This window comes from Podarcis vaucheri (genome assembly GCF_965113315.1).
Source record: "Podarcis vaucheri genome assembly, chromosome: 7".
Lineage (NCBI taxonomy): Eukaryota > Metazoa > Chordata > Lepidosauria > Squamata > Lacertidae > Podarcis > Podarcis vaucheri.
The window spans coordinates 2,333,029-2,356,939 of NC_138765.1; the positions used below are offsets into that span (position 1 = coordinate 2,333,029).

The following is a 23,911-nucleotide window of genomic DNA, read 5'->3' on the forward strand; positions in this document are numbered from 1 at the left end:
TTTCTTCTCTCTCTCTCTCTCTCTCTCTCTCTCTCTTCCTGTATCTCTGCTAGATGAAGGGCAGCTGCCATTCTGGCCTCTTCTCTTTCTTTCTCTGCTTCAACCTTAGACAATTCCAATCTTCGCCTCATCCTCTCTAATTCAATATATTAGGATTCTCCTCAGACGCCGCAGCTGGGTCATCCTGAGTCTCTTTGGCTTGGCGCTTGCTGGTCATTTTCTGACAGGACTTTTTTCTCTTTTTAATCAAAGAACTTCACTCCTTTATTAAACTGGTTGTTCTGTGTCTCTGGGTACGTTTCTGTGTGGGTTTTTACTTCGTATCACGTCTCTTTTCCCCCCGGCACCCTTGGGCCCGGCCTTCAGGCTTGTCGTTTTGAGACCCCACTTCCTCCCTGGGTTACTTTTTCTTGAAGGGACTGAGTATTACTGCTCCCCCTAAGTCTGTGGAGAGACATGTTTTGTTGCAGCTGGGGCAGATGAAGGAGTCTGGTTGTGTTGCTGCAGATGCACTTAACCTCAAGGTCATGGCTTTGAGCCCCACATTGGGCAAAATATTCTTCCATTGCAGGGGGTTGGGCTAGATGACCCTCCGGGTCCCTTCCAACTCTACGATTCTGGGATTGATGTAGCATCTCTTCACACAAGAGACTCATTTTCTATACCCGCCCTACTAGCCCTGACAAAACTCTGTTGCTTTCTTTTATGGATCCAATGGCATTTAGATGCAACTGGAACTTTTGCTGCTGTTAAAGCGCTTAAATCTTGATGGCTAAAATGACATATAGAATTTGAGGTACAAAAAGGTACAAAGTTCGAAGAAGAGTGGGGCAAATTTGTGGTATATATAAGAAATAACTAGAAGTTTAAAAACTACGGCAGGGTTAACATAAATCCTGTGATGTGTATAGAAGGTCAATAAGAATCTACAAGAGAAGATACGTTTTAAGAGAACCATCGCAGGGAAGGAAGGAAGTCGCGGCGTGAATATACGCAATGTAAATAAGATAACACAAAATGTTGATTGTAAAAGATTGTTTTGTTTGTTGTCTGTGGAAAATTTAATAAAAAAGCATTAAAAAAAATAAAAATCTTGATGGTCTTTCATTTCAGGAATGCCTCTGTATGCCAACAAGTTGTTTATGGTGTTGAAAGAGATCGATGATACAGTGTCGGAGGGGGAGAGGGGATCGGGGCTCTATGAATGCCAAAACATGCAGGGCTATCCATAAACAGAAGACAATCTTACTCGGCTACGAGGGATCGCCAAAGAAGAAGATTCCTGCGCCACCTCCCTGTCAAAAATTCTGATATGTGTACATTAGCTTGATGAAGGCAGCTGGATGATGAAGGCAGGATTACAAAGGAATAGGCAAATAGCTTCACATAGCAGGTAAACCTTCCTTGGCAGCTTCTAGACATATGCGTAGGCTTTTCCCAGGAATCTTACATCTGAAAAGGCAGCACTTGCCAAATAAATCTACTCTCTTGGAAGGAAAAGACCTGCTTTCTCAGCAAAGTGTGAATGCTGTCAGTGGGCCAAACATCCCTAATGATATTTCAGCAAGCTTTGGGACCTGTAGAGAGGACACTATTATCTCTTTTCCAGACGGGCCACGTGAAACCAGGTGTTAAGTAAGTGAAGGCTACACGTGCTTCCATTACCTTCTGACTTTAGGGGTGCTCAAGAAACTGTTGAGGTTTAATCACCGAATCAAATGCAGCTGGCTCACAGTTGGATGCTGCCAGGATACTGATGGCACTGCACCTAAACTTCACACTACATTACCAAGAATTTTGTTTTTTTCGTAGATAAGATCCTTTCTCGTAAATTTGATTGATCCTTAGTGAATTCGGCAGATCTAAGGCTCATGCGCCATACCCCCAACATCTTTCTTTGGCAATCCCTCATAGCCGCTTAAGATTGTCTTCCATGAACTTGGCCCTAACAGTGAGTCTGTAAGTGACTGTGGAGGCCAATTCTGGATCCACACATCCTTCCACAGCGGGGACGTTGGTTTCCGGGCAGGAGTTGATCCTGGTGTGGATTTGCCAAACGCCCTTCCTCTTAGCACTGTTTCTTCCTGACTTCAAAAGTCTTCAAAGCCCATCACACCTTTGGTCAAGGCTGTTCTCCAACTGGAGCACTCGCAGGCCAGTGTTTCCCAGTTGTCGGTGTTTATACTACTTTTAAAATATTTGCCTTGAGACAATCTTTAAACCTCTTTTGTTGACCACCAGCATTACACTTTCCATTTTTAAGTTCGGAATAGAGTAGCTGCTTTGGAAGACAATCGTCAGGCATCCGCACAACATGACCAGTCCGACCAAGTTGATGTTGAAGAATCATCGCTTCGACACTGGTGATCTTTGCTTCTCCCAGTACACTGGTATTAGTTCGCCTGTCTTCCCAAGTGATGTGTAGAATTTTTCGGAGACCCCAATGACAGAATCTTTCGAGGAGTTGGAGATGGCGTTTGTAAGTGGTCCATGTTTCCCAAGCATACAGTAAGGTTGGTAGTAAAATAGCTTTGTAAACAAGCATTTTGGTTTCCCTGTGAATGTCCCAGTCCTCAAACACTCTGCCCTTCAGTCAACCCCCAACACACACACACATGCCTGCATGCTCTTAGCTGACCCGCCACTCCTTCCTCCGTTGACCCTGATATAAGCTGGAGAAAAGGGACATTCTAGGAAGCATCGATGGTCATCTCTGCTGCTCCAACTGCCACTCCCTGTTTGGTTCCTGTACTTCAGAAGTTACGTGGACAGTCACATAGGTAAGAATTCAGGAGGTTGCCCGTTGCCTCGCACTGAGTCCAGACCTGCAAGTCCATCTGGCTCAACATCGCCTTCGAAGACCAGCTGGGGGTGGCTCTCTTGGGTTTCGGACAGACACCTTTTGCCAGCCCTATCTGGAGATGCGCAGGATCGAACCTGGCAGGCAACACGTGTGCTCTGCTGCCCCGACTTGTGGCCAAGAGGGAGGGTCTCCTAGGAGGCGATGAAGGGGGTGCGAGGCAGCAGCTGGAACATCTGGTGGGTGGTGCGGTGGGAAAAAGGTTGACCGTGTCTTTCCTGAGGCCGAAACTCAGAGACGAGATGCAGAAAAGCAAAGCAAACAGGAATTGCCAGTTTATTCCATGCTCAAGCCTAGACGTCCGGCTACTAACGATCTGGAAAGCTAGCAAAAAACAAAAGAGCAGGACCCCAAACAAAGGGATCCAAAGATTTTTATACCCATTTTAAAGCAAGCAGATTTTTACTTGCAGGAGGAGCTATCTGTCTTCCTCGTACTAACGACAATTCTGGCTAGATCTCATTTCTTTTCCAGCTGTCTCTAGTTCAGGCATAGGCAAACTCGGCCCTCCAGATGTGTTGAGACTACAACTCCCATCATCCCTAACTAACAGGACCAGTGGTCAGGGATGATGGGATTTGTAGTCTCAAAACATCTGAAGGGCCGAGTTTGGCCATGCCTGCTCTAGTTCCTACTACTTGGCCAGTGTGGCATCGTTTGTTCTGCCTAAACGTGTGTGGCCTTGAGCTCCTTATGGCGACTGCTACTTTTTCTTTCGGTTCATTGTTCTGCGCACATCAGCAGTGAAGGATGCAGCATCACACACGCATGCCCACACGGACATGAGCACATTGCCACCTCCAGCTTTTACATGCCCATTCAGCTCAGCCATTTTTATACATTTATCGTATCCATTTTAGAGGATGTCTGATATCTTTTTTAAAACAACAACAACAACCACCTCTTAAGCGTTGTACAAAGCAAAAGCCATAAAAATCACAGGACTAGAAGGCAAATAAAGCAAAAATGCGTACAGGCAACTAACTCCCTGCTTACACGCACTCAAGCCACGTGTGACTGCATCGCCACGAACCTGGAAGAGGCATGGATATTGGCAAAAACAGCCCTAAAAGAGCACAAAAAAGGGCACGAAAACAGCCTCTAGCCTTTGCACCAACCTTTGAGGCCTGGGGAGGGTTGGAGTTTGAGCGAGGAGGTTTGGAGAGAGCAATTGTGGTAGAGTTAGATGGGGTTTTCAATTTTTGTAAGGTTTTTTTTTTCAAGGGAGTCCAGTGTCTTAGAGGGCGTTTGCAGGTTCTCTCTCTTTTTTTTAAGAATAATTTTTTATTAACCGACCAATCACATCAAATCAAACCAAATTACATAAATTCCAAATTACACAGCCGAATTTTAAATTTTTGTTGGGGGTACCCATATTTCAACTTCCGAAGGGGATCCAATCAACTTCTTGCTTCTTACTGCTGTTTTAATGTCCACCAATCTAACCTTATGATGTTCACAGTACTATCCAGTCCTTTCTTATTGTTTTTCCACATCTCTTGTTGTTATTTTCATATATTTTTCCTTTCTCTTTGTGACCTCTGATAATCTCCGCAAGCTGGTCAGAACAGTTTGTAATCCTGCGTGGATATTATTTCTTTTATCCAGTAGCCATATCCAGACGTTTTCCATATAACATCACTTCCATACATCGAAACAGTCTTAGCGTCATTAATCTTCACCAATCTGCCTCCTTTCTCAAAACCTATGAGGAGATTCACTAGGAATGCAGTCGGAAAACAAATCCGTTCTTCCTCCCAGCTATAAATCCTTTGGTAGGATGGCGACTCCGAATTAATTGCTGCGCCATTCCCAAAAGCTCTTATTGCTTCTCGGTCTCCATAAAGCATACTTTTGGTTAAAGTTTATCTCCACACAGACCTTAATCATCCTGCTTGGGTCAGTTCCACTGACGGTTCTAATGAGGAGGGGTTCTTGTAAATCACATAGAAGGAAAGTAAAAAAGGTTCCCCCCCCCATTCAGTCCCGTTGTCAACATACCCCGCCTTTGGTGTATCTTCATCATAAAATATTCCTGTTTCTCCAACCCGTCGTCTTCTTTCGCAGAGGTCACTTACGTAAATTAGCAGACTTCACTCCCCTTCTTCACTTGAAATATGTGCATTTGCTTCTTTTGTAATTAATTATTCCAAATTGCTGCAGCTAGTGCGCGATCAGAGACAGCGTCCAGGAGAGCCGAGGTCCACACGGGGGCATTCTGCCTAGGGCCCTCACCCCCTTCTTTCGAATTAGGGGGTGATTTATGGGCACAGCAGGCAAGGGCAGTGTTCCCCGTTTCCTTGGGGCATCAAGGGAGGCTGCCTACTCCCATAACAGCCTCTTAATTACCCCGTGTGGGTCGGAGAGATGGCATTGCCGGCCATCTTCCAATGCGCCCCCTAGCGGCCCCTCGTTTGCAGGTTTTCTCAATGGTGTTTCCGATATACGCGGTTTCACTTAAAGGTGCTGTGCCTTGGAACGCAACCCCCACATAAACAGGGAGTTGCCTGTGGTGTCAAATAGAAAATCCAGAATCGAAACACCGAGCAGTACAATCTGAAAATTTATGGGAACTATTTGTTAATAGGCACCTAAAACTTGCCACAGTTGCCAGCCCAGAAGCAAGTATGGCTAGGAAGCAGCGATGGTAGCCGTGGCACAGGGAGTTGAGCAGTTGGCTTGTGCCTCCTTCATCTCAGTGTTGCCCTCCTAGCATTCAGCAGGGAGGAAGATGGGGTGTTCCTGCGCCATCTTCGGTTCTGGTGTCCCTTCTGTTGACCTCTCTGCCTGCCACCCTACCAGTGCCAAGGGGTGGGGACAGGACTCTACTCATTATCCTACCCTTCTTTGGCAGAGTTAAGCAGCCTGTGGATTGGGGACTTTTTAAACGCCACGATGATGAGTAAGCCCATCTACATTTCACTCCAGCGGAAGGGAGAGGCACCTCTGGATAAAGAAAATCGGGGTGTGTAAGGTAGTTTCCAAATCAGCGTCTTAGATTTCAGTTCTCTTCTCCGGTTCTACTTGCTGCTGTTCCTCATAAAGGTAAAGGTACCCCTGCCCGTACGGGCCAGTCGTGTCCGACTCTGGGGTTGCATGCTCATCTCGCTCTAGAGGCCGTGAGCCGGTGCCGTCCACAGACACTTCCGGGTCACGTGGCCAGCATGACGAAGCTGCTCTGGCGAACCGGCACCAGAGCAGCACACGGAAACGCCGTTTACCTTCCCGCTATAAAGCGGTCCCTATTTATCTACTTGCACTTAAGAGTGCTTTCGAACTGCTAGGTGGGCAGGAGCTGGGACCGAACTCACCCCGCCACGGGGATTCGAACCGCCGACCATGCGATCGGCAAGTCCTAGGCACTGAGGTTTTACCCACAGTGCCACCCGCGTCCCTGGTTGGTCCCCATAGTCTGGTGAAATTTAAAAATAAAATAAAAATCATTTTGATTTCCTTCTATTTTTTTTTACAGAGGAACCAGGAACAAATGAAACCATTTACTGCCAAGCCTTGGCTGAGACTCTGCACCATATTCCCCTGCCTGTGACGGTGGGACTCTACGCGCCCTGGGGGAGAGGCAAGAAAAGGCTCTTGTGTGAAATTGAAGGTAAGGGCCACCATCCCTCAGACGTGAGTCATCACAGATGAAAGAGAGAGTTCAGAGCGTATTTAATTATACAACATGTCAGGAAAAAGCAGCAATGTGAGAGCGAGCTGCAGGTGGCTGGAATGCCAAACAGGATGTAACTGTTGGGGACTGTGCCGTGGGAACAAAGGGGCAGTCTATTCACTGTACTGAGCACCGGATGTTAGCTCAGAGTGTCATCTGACCTGTACTGGAAGTACAGGGGTGGAGTTTGTCTCTCTACTGTTGGAGTCTGGAGAGTGCAGACGTGTTTCTCTGTACTGATGCAAAGACAGAAATAAAGACATGTAAATAGATTTCTGTCTGTCTCTTTCTCCTCCCTGGGGGAAGCAGGGAGGAGGGAGGAGTGGTGTGTCCCTCTCACGCTGAGTGGGATCGCCGATCGTGACCTTGCCTGTATCCTGCCGGGAGACGCAGACGGGGAGGTCAACAAGGATCTCAAGCCGAGTGCCGGGAAAGTGGCCAGTTACCTCTGATAAAGGCTAGAGAATCCGACAAGAGGGTCGTTCACCGTCTACCAGCTGCACCTGTCTCACCAGAGTCGTGCGTGCTCTAGTTATCTCCGGCTTGGACTACTGCATGCGCTCTGTGTGGGGCTACCTTTGAAGGTAACCCAGAAACTACAATTAATCCAGAAAGTGGCAGCTAGACTGGTGACTGGGAGCAGCTGCCAAGACCACATAACACCAGTCTTGAAAGACCTACACTGGCTCCCAGGACGTTTTCGAGCAGAATTCAAAGTGTTGGTACTGACCTTTAAAGCCCTAAACGGCCTCGGTCCAGTATACCTGAAGGAGCGTCTCCACCTCCATCTTTCTGCCTGGACACTGAGGTCCAGCTCCGAGGGCCTTCTGGCAGTTCCCTTGCTGCGAGAAGCGAAGTTACAGGGACCCAGACAGAGGGCCTTGTTGGTAGTGGCTCCCACCCTGTGGAACGCCCTCCCATCAGATGCCAAAGAAATAAACAACTATCTGACGTTTAGAAGACATCTGAAGGCAGCCCTGTTTAGGGAAGTTTTTAATGACTGGTGTTTTAATGTATTTTTAACCTTCTGTTGGAAGCCACCCAGAGTGGCTGGGGAAACACAGCCAGATGGGCGGGGAATAAATAAATTATTATTATTATTATTATTATTATTATTATTATTATTATTATCATCATCATCATCATCATCATCATCATCATCATCATTTGGGCTGTCCCAGTGCCCAAGACAGCTTTCCTCAACCTAGTGCCCTCCATATGTTTTTGGACTAAAACTCCCATCAGCCCCAGGCAGTCCAAAACACACAGAGGGCACCCGATTGGCAAAGGCTGCTGTAGATTTCCAAGCAAGGCCTGCTGGCTGCCAGAGGCGCTGCTGCCCTCTGAGATGCAGGGACTCTGTGATGCCAGTGGAGCACCCATTTCCCCATATAGCCGTGGCAGGACTGGGGTGCAGCGCTAGAAGGGGTCCTCATTGCCATGCAAGCTGGCCAACCATTATGAGAGATTACGGTAGCAGTGTGTTGTGCATGGGGTAGCGCCTCTGGTGGGGGACACATCGTGCTCCTTCTGGAGTAGTTTGTCCACCTTGGACCCCACCCTGCGCTCAGCTCTCACCTGGGGCTCCCAGAAGCAGTCAGCAGGTGACAATGGCCACACCCAGGCGAGAGCAGCTGATGGGTCTCAATGAGTTAGGGGCTTCCCCTGAATGAGTGGGTCCAGTGGTCAAGAAGGGGGTTTCTGCATGTGCTGTAGAGGGAAGCGAGGGGCAGGTTGGCAGGTAGCCCATCTAGGAGAAGGAAAACTCTGATCCTAAACCAGAGCTCGGCAGCCTAAGGTCCATGGGCTGCTTCTGGCCCAGGAGCTTCCTGGAAGCGGCCCACGGTCGTTCTGTGGATCAGCATGGGGATTCCATGCTTTTCCCCCACGGCACCAATTTTTCTCTCGCCGCGGGCACCGACTTCCAGGGTCTTGTTGTCTGGGCAGCCCAGGACCTCCAGACACCTTGCCCGGGTTTGTGCCCTGGGAGGTCATTTCAGTGCTGCTTCACCCCCGGAGGCGCACTCCAATGCCTCTTGAGACAGGAGGGTGCCCACTGGGATAGCCAAGACATCTTTCCTGAGTTGTCTAGTCCTCTGTACTTGCAGGGATGCAAGGAAAGGCATGCCGACTGTGTCAGGAGGGCTGCAGCTCAGGGTCAGAGCAGGAGCCCCCTGAGTTCAATCCCCAGAAGCTCTAGGTAGGGCTGGGAGAGAAAAGATTCGTTGAGGAGGATCTGTTCAGGTGGACCTCGTATCCCGAGAGCGTGGTCTGCAGCAGCATGCTGATGAATTGGGAACTGGTGTGAGCACAAGGCATAAGAACCTAGTTACAGGTAGGTAGCCATGTTGGTCTACCGTAGTCAAAAGAAAATTTAAAAAAATAAATTTTATTTTTAAAAATCCTTCCGGTAGCACCTTAGAGAACAGCTAAGTTTGTTATTGGTATGAGCTTTTGTGTGCATGCACACTTTTTCAGATACCATAGCATGCACACGAAAGCTCATACCAGTAACAAACCTACCGTATTTTTCGCTCTATAACACGCACCCGACCATAACACGCACATAGTTTTTAGAGGAGGAAAATCCGTAGGCATGCCACCCATAGGCATTCCCTCCATAACACGCACAGATATTTCCCCTTACTTTCTAGGAGGAAAAAAGTGAGTGTTATGGTGTAAAAAATACGGTAGTTGGTCTCTAAGGTGCTACTGGAAGGAATTTTTTTTTAAAAAAAATTAAATTATTTCCTAAGAACTTAAGCAGAGTCTGCTAGATCAGAGCAATGCCCCATCTACTCCAGCGAGTTCCATAGTTTAACTATGTGCCGCGTGAAGGAGGACTTTTGTTTATTCTGTCTGGAATCTTCCAATGCGATGCTCTCCGTTGCAGATCACATGCGCTGGCGAAGCAAACAAAACGGAAGCAAAGCTGCAAGGACCACGTACTCCCTGCCTTTGTTCCTCTGGCACATAATCTTCGCGCACCCCCTTCTGCGCTCAGCAAAGCCTGAAGGCATCCACTATATTTTCATCAACTTCAACGCCTGGGAATACGCAGGATGCGATCATACCTGGGCCGGCATCGTCACAACACTGCTGGATGAAATCGAAGGCAATTACAGGATCCCGTTCAGCACTTTTCGGTCCTTTGGCGTGAAATTCAAGGAAGAGCCAGTTATGCGGAAAAGGAAGTGGGCTTTGAAAGGATGGAGCAAGTTCTTCTGGTTTGGCCTCTTGTGTCTGCTCCTTGGGGTGTTTCTGAGCACGGTGCTGACGAGGCTGAAATCGGGCGGCGGTTTATGGGAAAGCGTGGCATACACAACAACAGTAGTGCTGGGCGCGTCCACTCTGCCTCTTATGCGCTGCACGAGAAACATTCTCTTCACCCTGAAAAAGAAACTCCAGGCGAAAATGAACGCCAAGGACCAACTGGGCTTTATGCACTTTGTGAAGGAAGAGGTGAAAACAATCACTCATTTCCTACAATTCATGGCGTTCGAGGAGGACCGAGAGATCCGGGTGGTTCTGAAGATCGTCAATTTAGACCTCTGCACTCCGGACAAAGTGGTGGCCGTCCTAGACGCCATCAAAATCCTCCTTTCAGACGAAGACGCTCCTTTTATCACCATCTTGGTCGCTGACCCAGGAATCCTGGTGGACAGCATTCAGTCCTCAAAGGCCACCTGCAGCAATGGCTACTTGTACTTAAACCGAATCATCTCTCTCCCCTTCTCCCTGCCCCGGATGAGCTGCAAGGGCAAGAGGCAGATGCTCGCAGGGATTCTGAACGGTAAAAGGAAACGGGGGCAGGATTCTGCTACTAATCCGGAAACATGGGCTCACAAGCAAAACGGCAAAGGGGTCAAAGAAGCCACGGGCTCGTTGGCCACAGAGGAAGTCCAGGACATCTTCCAAGACCTGAGCCATGAGAATTTTGAAGACTACGTCCCAGGAAATTTTGTCCAAATGAACCGGGTCGTCAACACAGTGCTGACCATTAGGTCCATGCTTGACCTAGGATATAAGCCCCAGTCCGGACTGAATGTCAGTAGGGAAGATGGCAGGTTGGTGACCAAAGAGGTGGTCGATTGGGTTATCCTTGCCCATTTTTGGCCTTGCCGCCTGAGCTGGATTTTGCAGTGTGCAGAAGACGAGCAGCAGGAGGAAAAGCTCATTGAAAGCCGGGCCAGGAGCTCGCAGCTGAAGCAAGGCCATGGCAGAGGTGGAGGAGGAGATCTGCAGGACAAAGCATCCGAAAGAGACAGCAAGGCCTTGTTGCCCTTTTATGAGGACAATGCTTTGGAGCTGGACAAGATTAAGAACGATGTCAGAAAACTCTTAGAGCTCGATGGGGACCCAGACCTTTTCCGAAGCTTCTTGCAGAAGAGCCATTTTACGGTGGGGCGGGCCAGGTACTTTTCCAACTTCCTCATCAATTTAGACTTCTCTCTGAAAAGGCAGTTTGAGTTGCAGCGGGGCCTGAATCACATAGTCCGGAGGAAAAACAGGGAGGGCGAGTCACCGTCTGCGGAGAAAACTGCTGGGTTGGAAGGTGAAGGATAACTCCAGAGCTGCTCATTGTGGCAGAAAGATAATAATAATTTTAAAAAGGATCCTAGACACCCTTCGTGAGCCTAGTGCCCCTCAGATGTTTCGGACTACAACGCTGAGATGAATTCAACCCTATTTCACTGCAGATATTGGGGGGGGGGGTGTGGGTGTGTGTGTGGTTTTTAAAAAAAGCCTGCCTGGGACAGGAAGAGAGGAATGAAGTGTGCTGTATATGATATGCATTTGTGACAGATACCAATCTCACCCCCAAATTAAATTATGTCTTCTGAAAACATTAGATTATTTTGTCTGTCCTTTACTCTGGTCATTTCATGGGTTTGGAGCATTTTCGCCACTGCCACCACCTCATTCCACAGCTCTCAGAATCTCAGCTCTTGAGCCTCGTTTTCAGGGTGACACAAAAACCACAGTCTGACTTTGGCGTCTCTCCCACACACCTAGGTTCACAGATTTGTCACCTTGTCCTTTTTTAAAAGCCATCCAAGTTTGTGGCCATCACTCCCGCTTGTGGGATCAAATGCCATAGTTTATTTATGTATTTTAGGTAGTGCTTTTTTCTGGGAGGACACAGGGCTACGCACTCCCCTAAACATTTTGTGGATCTAAGTTTGGCCTAATTGAGGGAAAGTATTTCAATATGAGTAGGAAAGCAAGAGTACCCCATAACATTTTTTAAGGGAAAAAAGCACTGATTTAATGTATATACTGCCTAGTTTTAATCCCACCCCCCCAAAAAAAAATCCACCACCCTCAAAGCAATTCACTTTGTGAATTACATTATTTTGCTTATCCTGAGTCTTCCAACTGATTAAATAGATTGTGTCTTATGCAGATTATGGGTAAATAAATCACACCAGTGACCTGAGGATTTCAGGCAGAGTTGCTGAACTTTTATTTCTGGAGTTAGGGACCACAGTGCTTCCTTTCTATAAGAAATAAATAAATGTTGAAGTGGCTGTATCAAGTCCATCTCTTGCTCCAGATTCCAGTAGCAATTTCCAGCACGCCTCAGGTGCACAGAACCTGGCTGAGCTGGTTATTTTCCCTGGAAAAGTTCAGGGAGCAGGTGCTTCCTCTCGGGGTGTTCTCTTGCACACCTAAGTAGGTCTTCTTTCCGAACATCACCATGGGAGACGATGTCGAAGGGGCCTGAGAGGGCCCTGACCCAAGGAAATACGTGCTGAAGGTCATCCACTCCCCGAGACCCATGCCAAGGACATCTCTGATTTCGTTCCTGTCGCTGTAGGCCAGGGCGCATCCGTTCAGATGGTGCTGCCTCAACCTCTCCTTGTACCGCTGGGAATTTTCCTCTTTCAAGCCAAGTTGGTCCATCTGGAAAAGAACAAAAAGCAGAGGTGGAAACTCACAATCACGTCCCTCAACACAGTCCCACATATAGGCAAGGCAAGGCAAGGCAAAGTTTTTCTGTTTAGGGGCCATATTCCCTGTTGAGCAACCTTCCAAAGGTCACATGACCATGGTGGGTGGGGCCAGAGGCAATAAGTGGGCAGGGCAACCAATGTAAATTTTATGCAAATAGGCTAGAGGCATAATTAGAGTTGAAGGCCAAATCCCAAAACAAAGGGTACTTCTCTAGAAGGTTGGGATAGATCTGTGGGACATTATTGCAGTCAAACCAGCAATCCATGTTTTGCCAGACAGGCACAGGAAAGGAATGAGTTTCACAGAGCTTTCCTGTGAAATTTGCTAGAGAGAACTCTGTGGCATCGCTTCCTTTGTTTGCCTTGGCAGGAAGCCCTAGCACTATATACTTCCTTCCTGCTTGGGCAGCCTCCTCTTTCCTCAAACTGCTTCCAAGCTGACCCTGGACAAGGCAGTGCTCTCCTACCTCCTTGCAGACCTCGTCCACCGACAGCCCCAGCAGAACGCATCTGGAGAGCCCGTGGCCCTTCTTGGTGGTGCTTCGCTTGAGGCTGCGGCTGCCCCGGAGCAGCTCCATGTGCCTCTTCAAGGAGGAGTCCAGGTTGACCGTGTAAGGCAGGAAGAAGCTGGCGTCCTTCACCTGGAACCTGTGGCACAGGAAGCTGTGGAAGAGCTCGGGGTCCCCGTCCAGTTCCAAGAGCTTCTCCAGCTGGCCCTTGAGCATGTCGAGCTCGTCCATGTACTTCTCGTACACCTCCCACAGGAAGTGGTGGGGAGCCAGCTGGCAGCCTTGGCCCAGGCCCAGCCGCCCCACCTGCTCATCGTCCTCAATGCACTGCAAGATCCAGCTCAGCCGGCAAGGCCACTGGCTGGCCAGAAGCACCCAGGAGGCCACTTTGCGCGGGCACAGCTTCTCCCGCGGGACCTCCGTCGCCATGAGACGCACAGTGACGGAGATGGTGTTGATGATCCGTCTCATCTGCACCATGTTGTCCGTCATGTACTCCTTCATGCTGTCGTCCAGCAGGAACTCAAAGGCCTCCTGGATCAGGTCCTTGGCTTTGAAGCCTTTCTTGCACCTTTTTTGGGGACGCGCTTCCAGTCTGGGACTCACGATGACCAGAGGCACCCGGCTGCCATCTGCGTGTCGCTCGGGGGCCTTCCGGCCGGCGGAATCATAACACAAGGGCGACCCAGCATTCAGCCTCCTCTGGTTTTCCTGCGGAAAGTCCACCTCTCCCTCCTCTTCCTCCAGGCTTTTCTCCTGCTCCTCCCTGCAGTCGACGGCAGACTTCACCAGCTGCATCTTGGTGTGGGTGTCCATCTTGGGGACCGAGAACGGGAGGGTGATGATGCGGTTCAAGAACTCGTAGCCGTTGTTGGCCATGCCTTTCATGTACAAGGAGTTCTCCACGCAGTCCACGATCACGCTGGGGTCGGCCACCAGGATGGAGACGAAGGGCGCCTCGTAGTCCGAGAGGAGGATGTTCATGGCGTCGAGGACGCCCACCACTTTGTCGGGGCTGCAGTTGTCCAAGCTGGTGATCTCCAGCACCACCCTGAGCTTCCTCCGCTGGAAGATCTCCATGAACTTCAGGAACTTGGCAATGATCTTCACCTCCCTCTTGACGTTGCTCATGAAGCCCAGCTGGGCGCTGAGGTCTGTTCGGTTCATCTGCCTCTCCAGCTGGGCCTTCTGGGTGATGATGACGTTCCGTACCACCAGGACGGCCATCCGGACGGATGCCGCGGCCGTGATCCCAACCGCCGTGGCTCCAAGGCCCTCCACAACAGCAATGGCGTCCCCGGAAGCGTTGCCAGTGGGGATGCCAAAAACAAAGATGAGGGCCGCGACCCCGGCAGCCACGACCACCACCAAGAGGATGGCAGCCCACAGCGGCAGGCAGAGGTACTTCTTGCTGATCCACTCCTGGCGCAGAGGGGCCTCGACAAGGCCGCACTTCCTGCCCACAGCTCTGTAGACGCTCACAGGGACAAGGCCAAAGTGGCTCTCAATGCCGTCGCACAGGGCAGTGATGAGACCTGCCCAGAGCTGGTCACTCCCGGCGTATTCCCAGGCGCTGAAATGAATGAAGATGTGCTGGACGTTTTTCCTTTGCCGGTGCTGCAGTGTCAGGACAGGGTGGTAGAAGATCATGAGGAAGACGACAGAGACCAGATCCCACCCAGAAGTCCCTCGCTGTTTCAGTCCCGTCCGCTGGAATTCCTGCTGGTCTTTTTTCTGTGACTGAAGACGCATGTATTCTAGAAGGAAAGGAAGAGAGCCAGACCAGAGACTGAGTCTACTGTACCCCAGCCGACCAGGGTCTGTCCTGGTTTCTGTTGATCATACAATACTTTGATTAACTATCCAAACTTTAAGATCCCCTCTGGAGTCCTCACTCCGTGTGCGACCTCCAAGTGAATTGAGGTACATGGCAACAAAGGAGAGGGCCTTCTTGGTGGTGGCACCTCGAATTTGGAATAGCCTTCTGAGAGAGACTCGCCTCACGCCTGCTCTATGGTAAAACCCCATTTTCATTTAAAAGGTTTTAAACTGGAATTAGACCATTTTTGGGAGGGTAAGGCAGGGAATTGCAGGCGGGGAAAGTGCTAGAGCACTCGTGCCCTTGGACTATCTCTTGAGGCATCTAGTTGGTCACTGTGAGAACAAGATGCTGGACTTGAGTCTGACGCAGCTGCGGGGCAGCTCCTATGTTCCCATTCTGCAAGGCCTCTTACCCGTCATGCTTTAATAAACCGTACACTCTCACCCTCTGGTGTGATTTCAAGCTCATCTGTAAATTGTTTCGTTGCTTTATTTTCTGAGAGTTACCGTATTTTTCGCCCTATAGGATGCACTTTTCTGTCAGTATCTCAGCTCGCAGTCAGAGGTAAACTGGCCTCCCCCGGGCAAACCGAGTGAGATACTTGTTGACCTTTTCCCCCCTGCGTCTCCCGGCAGGCAAGGTCATAAATCGGCGATTCTCCTCGTCAGAGAAGAACACACCCTCTGCTACTTCTCTCTCCCTGCTTTCCCCCCCAGGGAGGGGAAATGAGACAGACAGGAGTCCTATTTACATGTCTTTTATTCCTGTCATTCAGCAGTACATAGAAACGTGACTGCACCCTTCAGACTCCATCAGAAGAGTCACAACTCCACCCCTGTACTTCCAGCACAGGTCAGATGACACTCTGAGCTAACATCCGGTGCTCAGTACAGAGAATAGACTCCCCCTTTTCTCCAACAGTACAGTTCGAAACAACAACATCCTGTTTTGCATTCCAGCCACTTGCAGCTGGCTTTTGCATTGGTGCTTTTTCCCAACATTTCCCCCCTCCAAAAATGAAGGGGAAATGTGTGTGCGTCCTATGGGGCGAATGCAGGCTTTCGCTGAAGCCTGGAGAGTGAGAGGGGTCGGTGCGCACCGACCCCTCTCGCTCTCCAGGCTTCGCGCAGATCTCCGCAAGCCGTGGGAGCCTGCGCTGGGCTCCCGCGGCTTGCGGAGAGTTGCCTGCATGCTGAAGCCTGGGCACGCTGACCTCAGCGCGCCCAGGCTTCGCGCAGCTCTCCGCAAGGCACGGGAGCCCGGTGCCAGGCTCCCACGGCTTGCTGAGAGTTGCCTGTTCTGGGGGCTGGGGTCGGGGGAAGCTCGGGCTTCTCCCACCCCAGCCCCGCACCTGCAGGGAAAATAAAATATTTTCCCTTTATTTCCCCCCAAAAAAACTAGGTGCGCCTTATGGGACGGTGCGTCCTATAGGGCGAAAAATACGGTACATGCTATTTATTTAAAACATTATTCTCTAAATGGTTTCCATCTCTCTAAGCAGTGTGTTTTGCCTCCGGTAGGAGAAAGCGAGAACAGTGAGAAAGCTACTTGGTGCAGCAAATAAATGAAATCCAAGCATTGCACCAGTGAAACTCAAATTCTACGTCAGGAAAAACAAATGCTGAAAATCAGCACATGCCACTTACTTTGCAGGGGCGTCCCTGGAAATGGAGATAAAGACGTTTTGCTCTCCTGACACATAGCCCTTGATAGCCCTGCCCTCCACAGTATTTCACTCATCCCCCACCTCCATAAAGCCACTCCTGCTCTTCTTTGCCTCATCCAGAATAAATGAGTTCCACAGGCTACACTTGCATTCTGTGAACAAGGCAGATATAGGGCAGTGTGAACAGAGCGGTCGCACCAAGCATACATCCATGGGGGCTGCCTTCTCAAAGGCCGGCAAGCAGTTCCCTAGCTTTGGGGGGTGGTGTGAGGGCTCTGACCGGGTCCTAGAACCCTCTTCCTCCTTCCCTAAGCCAGGCAAGCACTGTGGGATGTGACACATAAGCAGCAGTCAAGTACAACATTCCTTGTTTTCCTAGAGTGGACATATGGGGGAATGTTTGGTCCAGCCAGTCAAAAACTTCCTGTTTCCTCCTGGTTGGGACATACTTCCTTTGCATGTGACTAGAGGTGGGCATGACCTTACCTGTCCAGGTAATAAAAAGGACAAGGCATGCTGCCACACTCCCTCTCTTTCACTTCCTCCATCGTTGGAGCAGCTTTTTAGCAAGAAATGCTCTCTTGGCTTTCAGCCAACAAAGGACACTGGAAGTATCCCCATATTGGACAGATCCACATGTACAGTGGTACCTTGGGTTACAGACACTTCAGGTTACAGACTCCGCTAACCCAGAAATATTACCTGGGGTTAAGAACTTTGCTTCAGTATGAGAACAGAAATTGTGCTCCGGCGGCGCAGCAGCAGCAGGAGGCCCCATTAGCTAAAGTGGTGCTTCAGGTTAAGAACAGTTTCAGGTTAAGAATGGACCTCTGGAACGAATTAAGTTCTTAACCCGAGGCACCACTGTATATACTTTGTAACTAAGTCTGCCTCAGGGATCCAACTGTGAACTAATGATGCTGTGAGTAAACTTCTTTTATTGACTTTAGATAAGATTGTCGTGTGTTTATTATTTTAAGAGGTATATAATGGAACTTAAAGGTAAAGGTAAAGGACACCTGACAGTTAAGTCCAGTCGCGAACGACTCTGGGGTTGTGGTGCTCATCTCGCTTGACTGGTCGAGGGAGCCGACGTTTGTCCGCAGACGGTTTTTCTGGGTCATGTGGCCAGCAGGACTAACCTACTTCTGGCAAACCAGAGCAGCGCACGGAAACACCATTTACCTTCCCGCCTATTTATCTACTTGCACTTTGACGTGCTTTCAAACTGCTAGTTTGGCAGGAGCCATAGCTGTCAACTTCCCCCCTTTTTAAAGGAAAATTCCCTTATTCTGAATAGGATTCCTTGCAAGAAAAGGGAAAAGTTGACAGCTATGGCAGGAGCTGGTAAGGAAACTTACCAGGAACCTAATAGTGAGAGGCTTACACCAGCTTGCAACCAGCTACCCACTGTGCGTTTAAAAGGGGAATGTGAAACTCTGCTAAGTAAAGGAACTTGCTAGCGCAAGTTAGCAAGGATATAACAATATATCCTCTCCTGCCTCCCTGAACATTCCCACAAGCACTTACTGGGCTTTGGGAAGGAGATAGGAAGGCTCTAGGACCCTGCCAGAGCCTCACGCCACCTTCCTAAAGCCGGCACCAGGAGAGGTTGGATTATTACCAAGGTCCGCCCTTTGTGAGCCCTTCCTTTCATGGGTCTTCACCTTACGAGCGCTCACCTCGGATCCTGTCCAGGAGGAAGGCTTTGCAGTGCCCCCACGGCGCATAAAACCCAACCGTCACTGGGGAGGACACGCAATAGAGGGCCTTGGCCAAGGAGAAGCAGTAGGCGTCGTCTTTGTTCTGGAACTCTGCAAAAGGAAGAGCAGAGGTGCAAGTCCCACATCAGGTGCCCCTGGCCGCTGCGAGAATGAGCGGCGGCTGATCCTTTAGGATGAACGGGGACCCTGGCCCACCCACCCCAGGGCGCCTTCAGCCAGCCCCAGCTGCCTGCTTTCAATTTGCAACTAACGCAGTCGGTGGCCCTCGCTGTCAGCCTCCTTCCTCCTCCTTAGACCAGGTGGAACTCAACAGAGGAGGATGCGGACAAAACTAGTATCCCTTGGCTCCACCTGTCCTTGGCTCTCGCTCCACCTGCCCTTTCGGCTCCCTGCTTTCCGACCTTCCAGTCCCAATGGGCTCATGGGGGGGGGTTTGAAGTCCAAAAGCACCAGGGGAACCGCGGGTCCCCTTTTCCTTGCTGCACTCCCTTGGGGGAAACTTGTTGGCATCCATCTGTCTCAAGAGACAATGGAGTGCGCTTCCGGGGGTGAAGTCAAACGGCTGTGTTAGCATCCTCCCCGGGGTGCAAGCTTGGGCCCTGTGTAGGGAGGTCCTGGGCTGTCCAGATGACAAGGCTCATCCCCCTCGGCCAAAGGAAAGCAGAGCAAGCCTGCCAGCTTGGCGGCAGGAGTTGCTGGAAGGAGGTGTAAAGGTAAAGGGACCCCTGACCATCAGGTCCAGTCATGGCCGACTCTGGGGTTGCGGTGCTCATCTCGCTTTACTGGCCGAGGGAGCCGGCGTACAGCTTCCGGGTTGTGTGGCCAGCATGACTAAGCCGCTTCTGGCGAACCAGAGCAGCGCACGGAAAAGCCGTTTACCTTCCCATCAGAGCGGTACCTATTTATCTACTTGCACTTTGAGGTGCTTTCGAACTGCTAGGTTGGCAGGAGCAGGGACTGAGCAACGGGAGCTCACCCTGTTGCAGGGATTCGAACTGCCAACCTTCTGATCAGCAAGTCCTAGGCTCTGTGGTTTAACCCACAGCGCCACCTGCATCCCGTAAGGAGGTGTACAAGGCGCCATCCAACCGCCTTAGGGACTCCAGATTTGTGAAGGGTTCTCTCCTGAGCCTTTTCGTCTCCTGAAGCTGTTCTGCAAGGCAGCAGAGGTTTCCTTCTCTTAGATGGGCTCCCTTCCCAGGGGGCCGAACCCCCTCTGCCCCCCACATCCCTCTGCAGCATGTGCAGAAACCGAGGGGAAAACTCACGTACCCTTTAAGGAAGTGGGGAGATGTGGCTGACACAAAAAAGGGCACAACAGCCAATATGACTAGTACTGAATTCCACCTGGCCGAGAGGCAAGGCCTGTGAGGACCAAGTTATCCTATCTCCCTCCCTCTCCTTTCTTTGCAACTGATGTTATGTGGGAAGTGATGTTCAATATTCCTGAAGACATCTACACAGCAGCATACCTCCTTTTTCACGGAATGATTTACAGTTACTAACTTGCGCTATGATCCTGAGATAATAACCTCTGAATCCTTCTGGTAAGTACACCCATCCTAAAACCAAATTACTCCGCTTACCTCTCGTCAGGGAGAGCATCGCTTTTGTCAGCCCCGGGGTATTAAAAGGGTTGAAGATCCACAGCTGCCGGTAGCTAAGAAGAGGGAGAAAATGTGGAGGCTTTTCAAACTATCCCTGGGACTGGGAATAAATATCTGCAAAAGTTTGCCTCTGGAAGGCTGGCAGCCCATCACGTGCAAATAGATGGAAGAAAGGTGTCGAGGACTGTTCCCCATCAAAAAATGAGGATTAAGACTTGAAGAAATCCTCAGTGCATAGCATTGGAGAGCTGGTTTTTCTTCTTCTTCTACGGGACTGCCTCTCCTGGTCTGCCCTGCAGAGGACCTTAAGGTCCATGAATAACCATAGCTTAGAGGTCCCAGGCCCTAATGAAGACAGACTATCCTCAGCCGGGGCCAGGGCCTTCTCAGTGGTGGTTCCGACCTGGTGGAATGCTCTGTCCCAGGAGACCAGGGCCCTGCAGGATTTGACCTCCTTCCGCAGGGCCTGTAAGAGAGAGCTATTCCACCTGGCCTTTAATTTGAATTCAGCCTGATCTTTTATTCCCCTTCCTTCCCTCCCCCTCCCCTTTTATGAAGATTACCCGCTCTGAGACCCCACAGCTCATTCTCCCTGGCCTCCTCGCTGGCCCAAGTAGGACCAATTCAGCCAGCTAGCTCTGGGGATTATCTAATTGATTTTTGATTTGTATTGTTATTCATGTTTTTATACTGTATTTTATGCTGCTTTTATAATTACGTGTTTTAAATCTGTTGTTAGCCGCCCTAAGCCTGCTTTTTGAACCGGGAAGGGCAGGGTATAAATATATTATTATTATTATTATTATTATTATTATTATTATTATTATTATTATTATTATATTGATCTTCCTTTGGTCCCTATTCCTGCACAACTGCTTCTCATAAGAAATGGACACTCCAACCCAATCTTTGCCTTCCAGGTGTTTTGGACTTCGGCTCCCATCAGCGAGTGCAGTCATGTGATGCTGGTGTTGATGGGAGCACAGCCAGGGTGACTGGGGCAGATGTGAGTTCAGAACATCTGCAAGGCGCCAGGTTAGGAAAGGCTGGCCTACAACCGTCTCCGGCTTCCTCTGCTCTGGAATTCTCAGCTGACGACGGACAAGTCAAATCTGTAACCTGAAGCAGCCTGGAAGTGAAGGCACTGCTTTCTGGACGGCATCGCGTCAAGCTACAGAAGCTGCTTGGCACCCAGTCTGGTAATAAAACGATTCCAAATATGTAGAAAGATCTACATTGGCTCCCAGTACATTTCTGAGCACACCTTGCTGACCTTGAAAGCCCTAAACGGCCTCGGTCCTGTATACCTGAAGGAGCGTCTCCACCCCAATCGTTCTGCCCGGACACTGAGGTCCAGCTCCGAGGGCCTTCTGGTGGTTCCCTCCCTGCGAGAAGTGAGGTTGCAGGGAACCAGGCAGAGGGCCTTCTCGGTGGTGGCACCCGCCCTGTGGAACTCCCTCCCACCAGATGTCAAAGAAAAGAACAAAAGGCTTTTAGAAGACATCTGAAGGCAGCCCTGTTTAAGGAAGCTTTTAATGTTTAACAGACCACCGTATTTTAAGCTCCTTGGGGTCATATTTTTCTCCCCTCAGCCAGCACGCAAACACGCAGAGCTTCACGAGCCCAGCTTACAGGTGGCTGTTTCTGACACAAGGGACACAACATAAGCATGCAAGCTTTTCCACCTGGCTGAGGCAGAAAGGGGGGGCGAGATAACGAGGTCTCCTCCATCAGCTGCCTCATTTTTCCCCTCCCAGAACCTCCTTCCATCCATGTCTGCTCCACTTGGCCATTTTAACAATTATGTAATATTACGTCAGAATCTAGGATTCCACTCGCTTTCCTCCACTCCAGCCTTCCTTTTCCCCATCCGTAACGTTATCTATTAGCCTCAGGGGCGTCAGCTTGTGTGTTCTGGGCCCCCCTATATTTTGGGAGCAGGGGCTAACCCCCAAAAAGTTCCAAAAGTGTGGAGGGGAAGCCCTTATTTTAAACTGTAAACGCCCGTTAGTGAGTTGGCAGAAGAGGGACACATCAAAAGGTCGCAGGTAGGTAGTTGGCATGCAAACACTACCTTTCCCTCTCTTTTCCTGAAGCAGTTTGTTGTGTCATCGCACAGCCTACACCGCGCAGGTGGCCCATTAACAAAGCCTGTTCCCCAACATTAACAGCATAAATGGCTCGAAGGTGACCGTGGGCAGAAAATATTCTAAACTAAGAATCACTTCCGAGATTGCGTGAGCCATGCTGGTGAGCAGTCAGCCGTAAGCGAATGCAAGGTTTATAGGCGCAGCCAGCCGCCACTCAGCCCAAAGGGGTGTATTTGCAGAAGGATGATTCAGAGAGCCAAAGTTCAAGAACAGGATCCCTTCTCCCTCGCCAGCAAAGCAGCAGCACCCAGAGAAGGCAAGGGCAGGTGGTCTACTTACGTGCAGGAAGCGCGCAGAAACTTCAGCACCCCGTTCCGGTTGCGGCAGGCCTCCTCTGCCAGCTCGAACTTTGCCTTCCTCCTTTTCAGAAAGTCTTATCAATTCCCATTACGCCTTTATAGACTTAAGGTGGCGAATTTCTCAGGCAAGGTGAGCTGAGCTCGCACCGTCCGTAACTTTGGCTGGGTGAGGGGTGGGTTATACCTGAAGGAGCGTCTCCACCCTGGGATCCAGCTCTGAGGATTTTCTGGGGGTTCCCTCACTGTGAGAAGTGAGGTTGCAGGGGACCAGGCAGAGGGCCTTCTCAGTGGTGGCACCTGCCCTGTAGAACGCCCTCCCACCAGATGTCAAGGAAATAAACAACTGACTTTTAGAACACATCTGAAGGCAGCCTTGCTTAGGGAAGTTTTTAATATTTGATGTTTTATAACTTTATTATTAATAATACTCTGTTGGGAGCCGCCCAGAGTGGGTGGGGAAACCCAGTCAGATGGGTGGGGTAGAAATAATAAATTATTATTATACAAAGACTTAGAATCATAGAATCATAGAATCCTAGAGTTGGAAGAGACCCCAAGGGCCATCGAGTCCAACCCCCTGCCAAGCAGGAAACACCATCAGAGCACTCCTGACATATGGTTGTCAAGCCTCTGCTTAAAGACCTCCAAAGGAGGAGACTCCACCACACTCCTTGGCAGCAAATTCCACTGTCAAACAGCTCTTACTGTCAGGAAGTTCTTCCTAATGTTTAGGTGGAATCTTCTTTCTTGTAGTTTGGATCCATTGCTCCGTGTCCGCTTCTCTGGAGCAGCAGAAAACAACCTTTCTCCCTCCTCTAGGTGACATCCTTTTATATATTTGAACATGGCTATCATATCACCCCTTAACCTCCTCTTCTCCAGGCTAAACTTGGGGGAAGTGGAAAGCTGGTGAGTGAGGCTGCAGAAATCGGGGATCATGAATATGACGGTGTCCAAACTAGGACTTGGGAGACCAAGGTTCCAACCCCCACTTGGCCATGAAGCTCATTGGGGGACCTTGGGCCCATCACCGCCACTTAGCCTACCTAAGAAATAACGAGACCCATGCCTGCCAGCCTGGCCCCTTGACAGAGGGATAGAAAACAAATACATTGCTTTGGCAGTGCAGCTATGAAGTCATCTCCCCCGGGCGCAGGCCTGTGCAGTGTGCACGGAGGTCCTGGGCTGCTGAGAAAAGAGCCTGCCACCTTCTGCAGCCAAGGAGGGCGTTCTGCCGCTAAGGATCTTCCCCAATGAATTGCCTTAAATTATCTTAGGACCCGAACCCATTTTTTGTGGTTTCCCCACCCCTCCTAACCCCAGGACCCCAGCGTTGTTCAGGAGAGCCCAGCAGCCTCCAGCGAGGCTCCCTCAGAAGGTGATGTGCGGCTACACGGCAGTTGCGAGGGGAGAGAAGGAACTGCCAATGTCCTTTCCACGAACTGCCCTTTCATCTATTTATCTTCGGACCCAAGCCTAAGTCTCTTTAAGGTGCTGCGGGCCTCCTTGCGAAATCTACCACCCATGTCCCCAAAATTAAATACAAACATGCACACAAAGGTAAAGCAGTTTTATTTCAGCTGCTGTGCGATCAACAGTAGTGTTTAGAAACACACATTTTTAACACACCACCACCATTTCCCTTTC

At 49.9% G+C, this 23,911-nt stretch overlaps 3 protein-coding genes across 8 annotated transcripts in view; 1 reads left to right on the top strand and 2 right to left on the bottom strand.

Moving 5' to 3' along the window:
• Nucleotides 1–23,911, bottom strand: part of LOC309536908 (sphingolipid delta(4)-desaturase/C4-monooxygenase DES2-like) — a 135,975-nt gene that overhangs the window by 68,067 nt on the left and 43,997 nt on the right. The gene's annotated exons all lie outside the window — the stretch shown is intronic.
• Nucleotides 1,025–11,872, top strand: LOC309536799 (NTPase KAP family P-loop domain-containing protein 1-like). 6 transcript variants are annotated; one of them, XM_082231131.1, is made up of 4 exons: nucleotides 1,025–4,114; nucleotides 5,281–5,905; nucleotides 6,333–6,467; nucleotides 9,424–11,872. In XM_082231131.1, exon 4 carries the CDS (start codon nucleotides 9,429–9,431, stop codon nucleotides 11,094–11,096), a length of 1,668 nt encoding a protein of 555 aa, XP_082087257.1. In that variant the 5' UTR covers nucleotides 1,025–4,114; nucleotides 5,281–5,905; nucleotides 6,333–6,467; nucleotides 9,424–9,428; the 3' UTR covers nucleotides 11,097–11,872. The 6 variants fall into 6 exon arrangements, with proteins under 6 accessions (XP_082087257.1, XP_082087256.1, XP_082087258.1 ...); XM_082231130.1 differs by having other exon boundaries at nucleotides 5,281–5,834; XM_082231127.1 differs by having other exon boundaries at nucleotides 1,026–4,114; nucleotides 5,281–5,825.
• On the bottom strand, nucleotides 11,974–22,322 carry LOC309536769 (NTPase KAP family P-loop domain-containing protein 1-like). The gene is made up of 5 exons (XM_082231063.1): nucleotides 22,245–22,322; nucleotides 19,795–19,868; nucleotides 18,167–18,298; nucleotides 12,955–14,753; nucleotides 11,974–12,437 (listed from the first exon to the last, which is right to left on the bottom strand). The coding sequence occupies exons 2-5, from the start codon at nucleotides 19,811–19,813 to the stop codon at nucleotides 12,114–12,116; spliced, it is 2,274 nt and encodes a 757-aa protein (XP_082087189.1). The 5' UTR covers nucleotides 19,814–19,868; nucleotides 22,245–22,322; the 3' UTR covers nucleotides 11,974–12,113.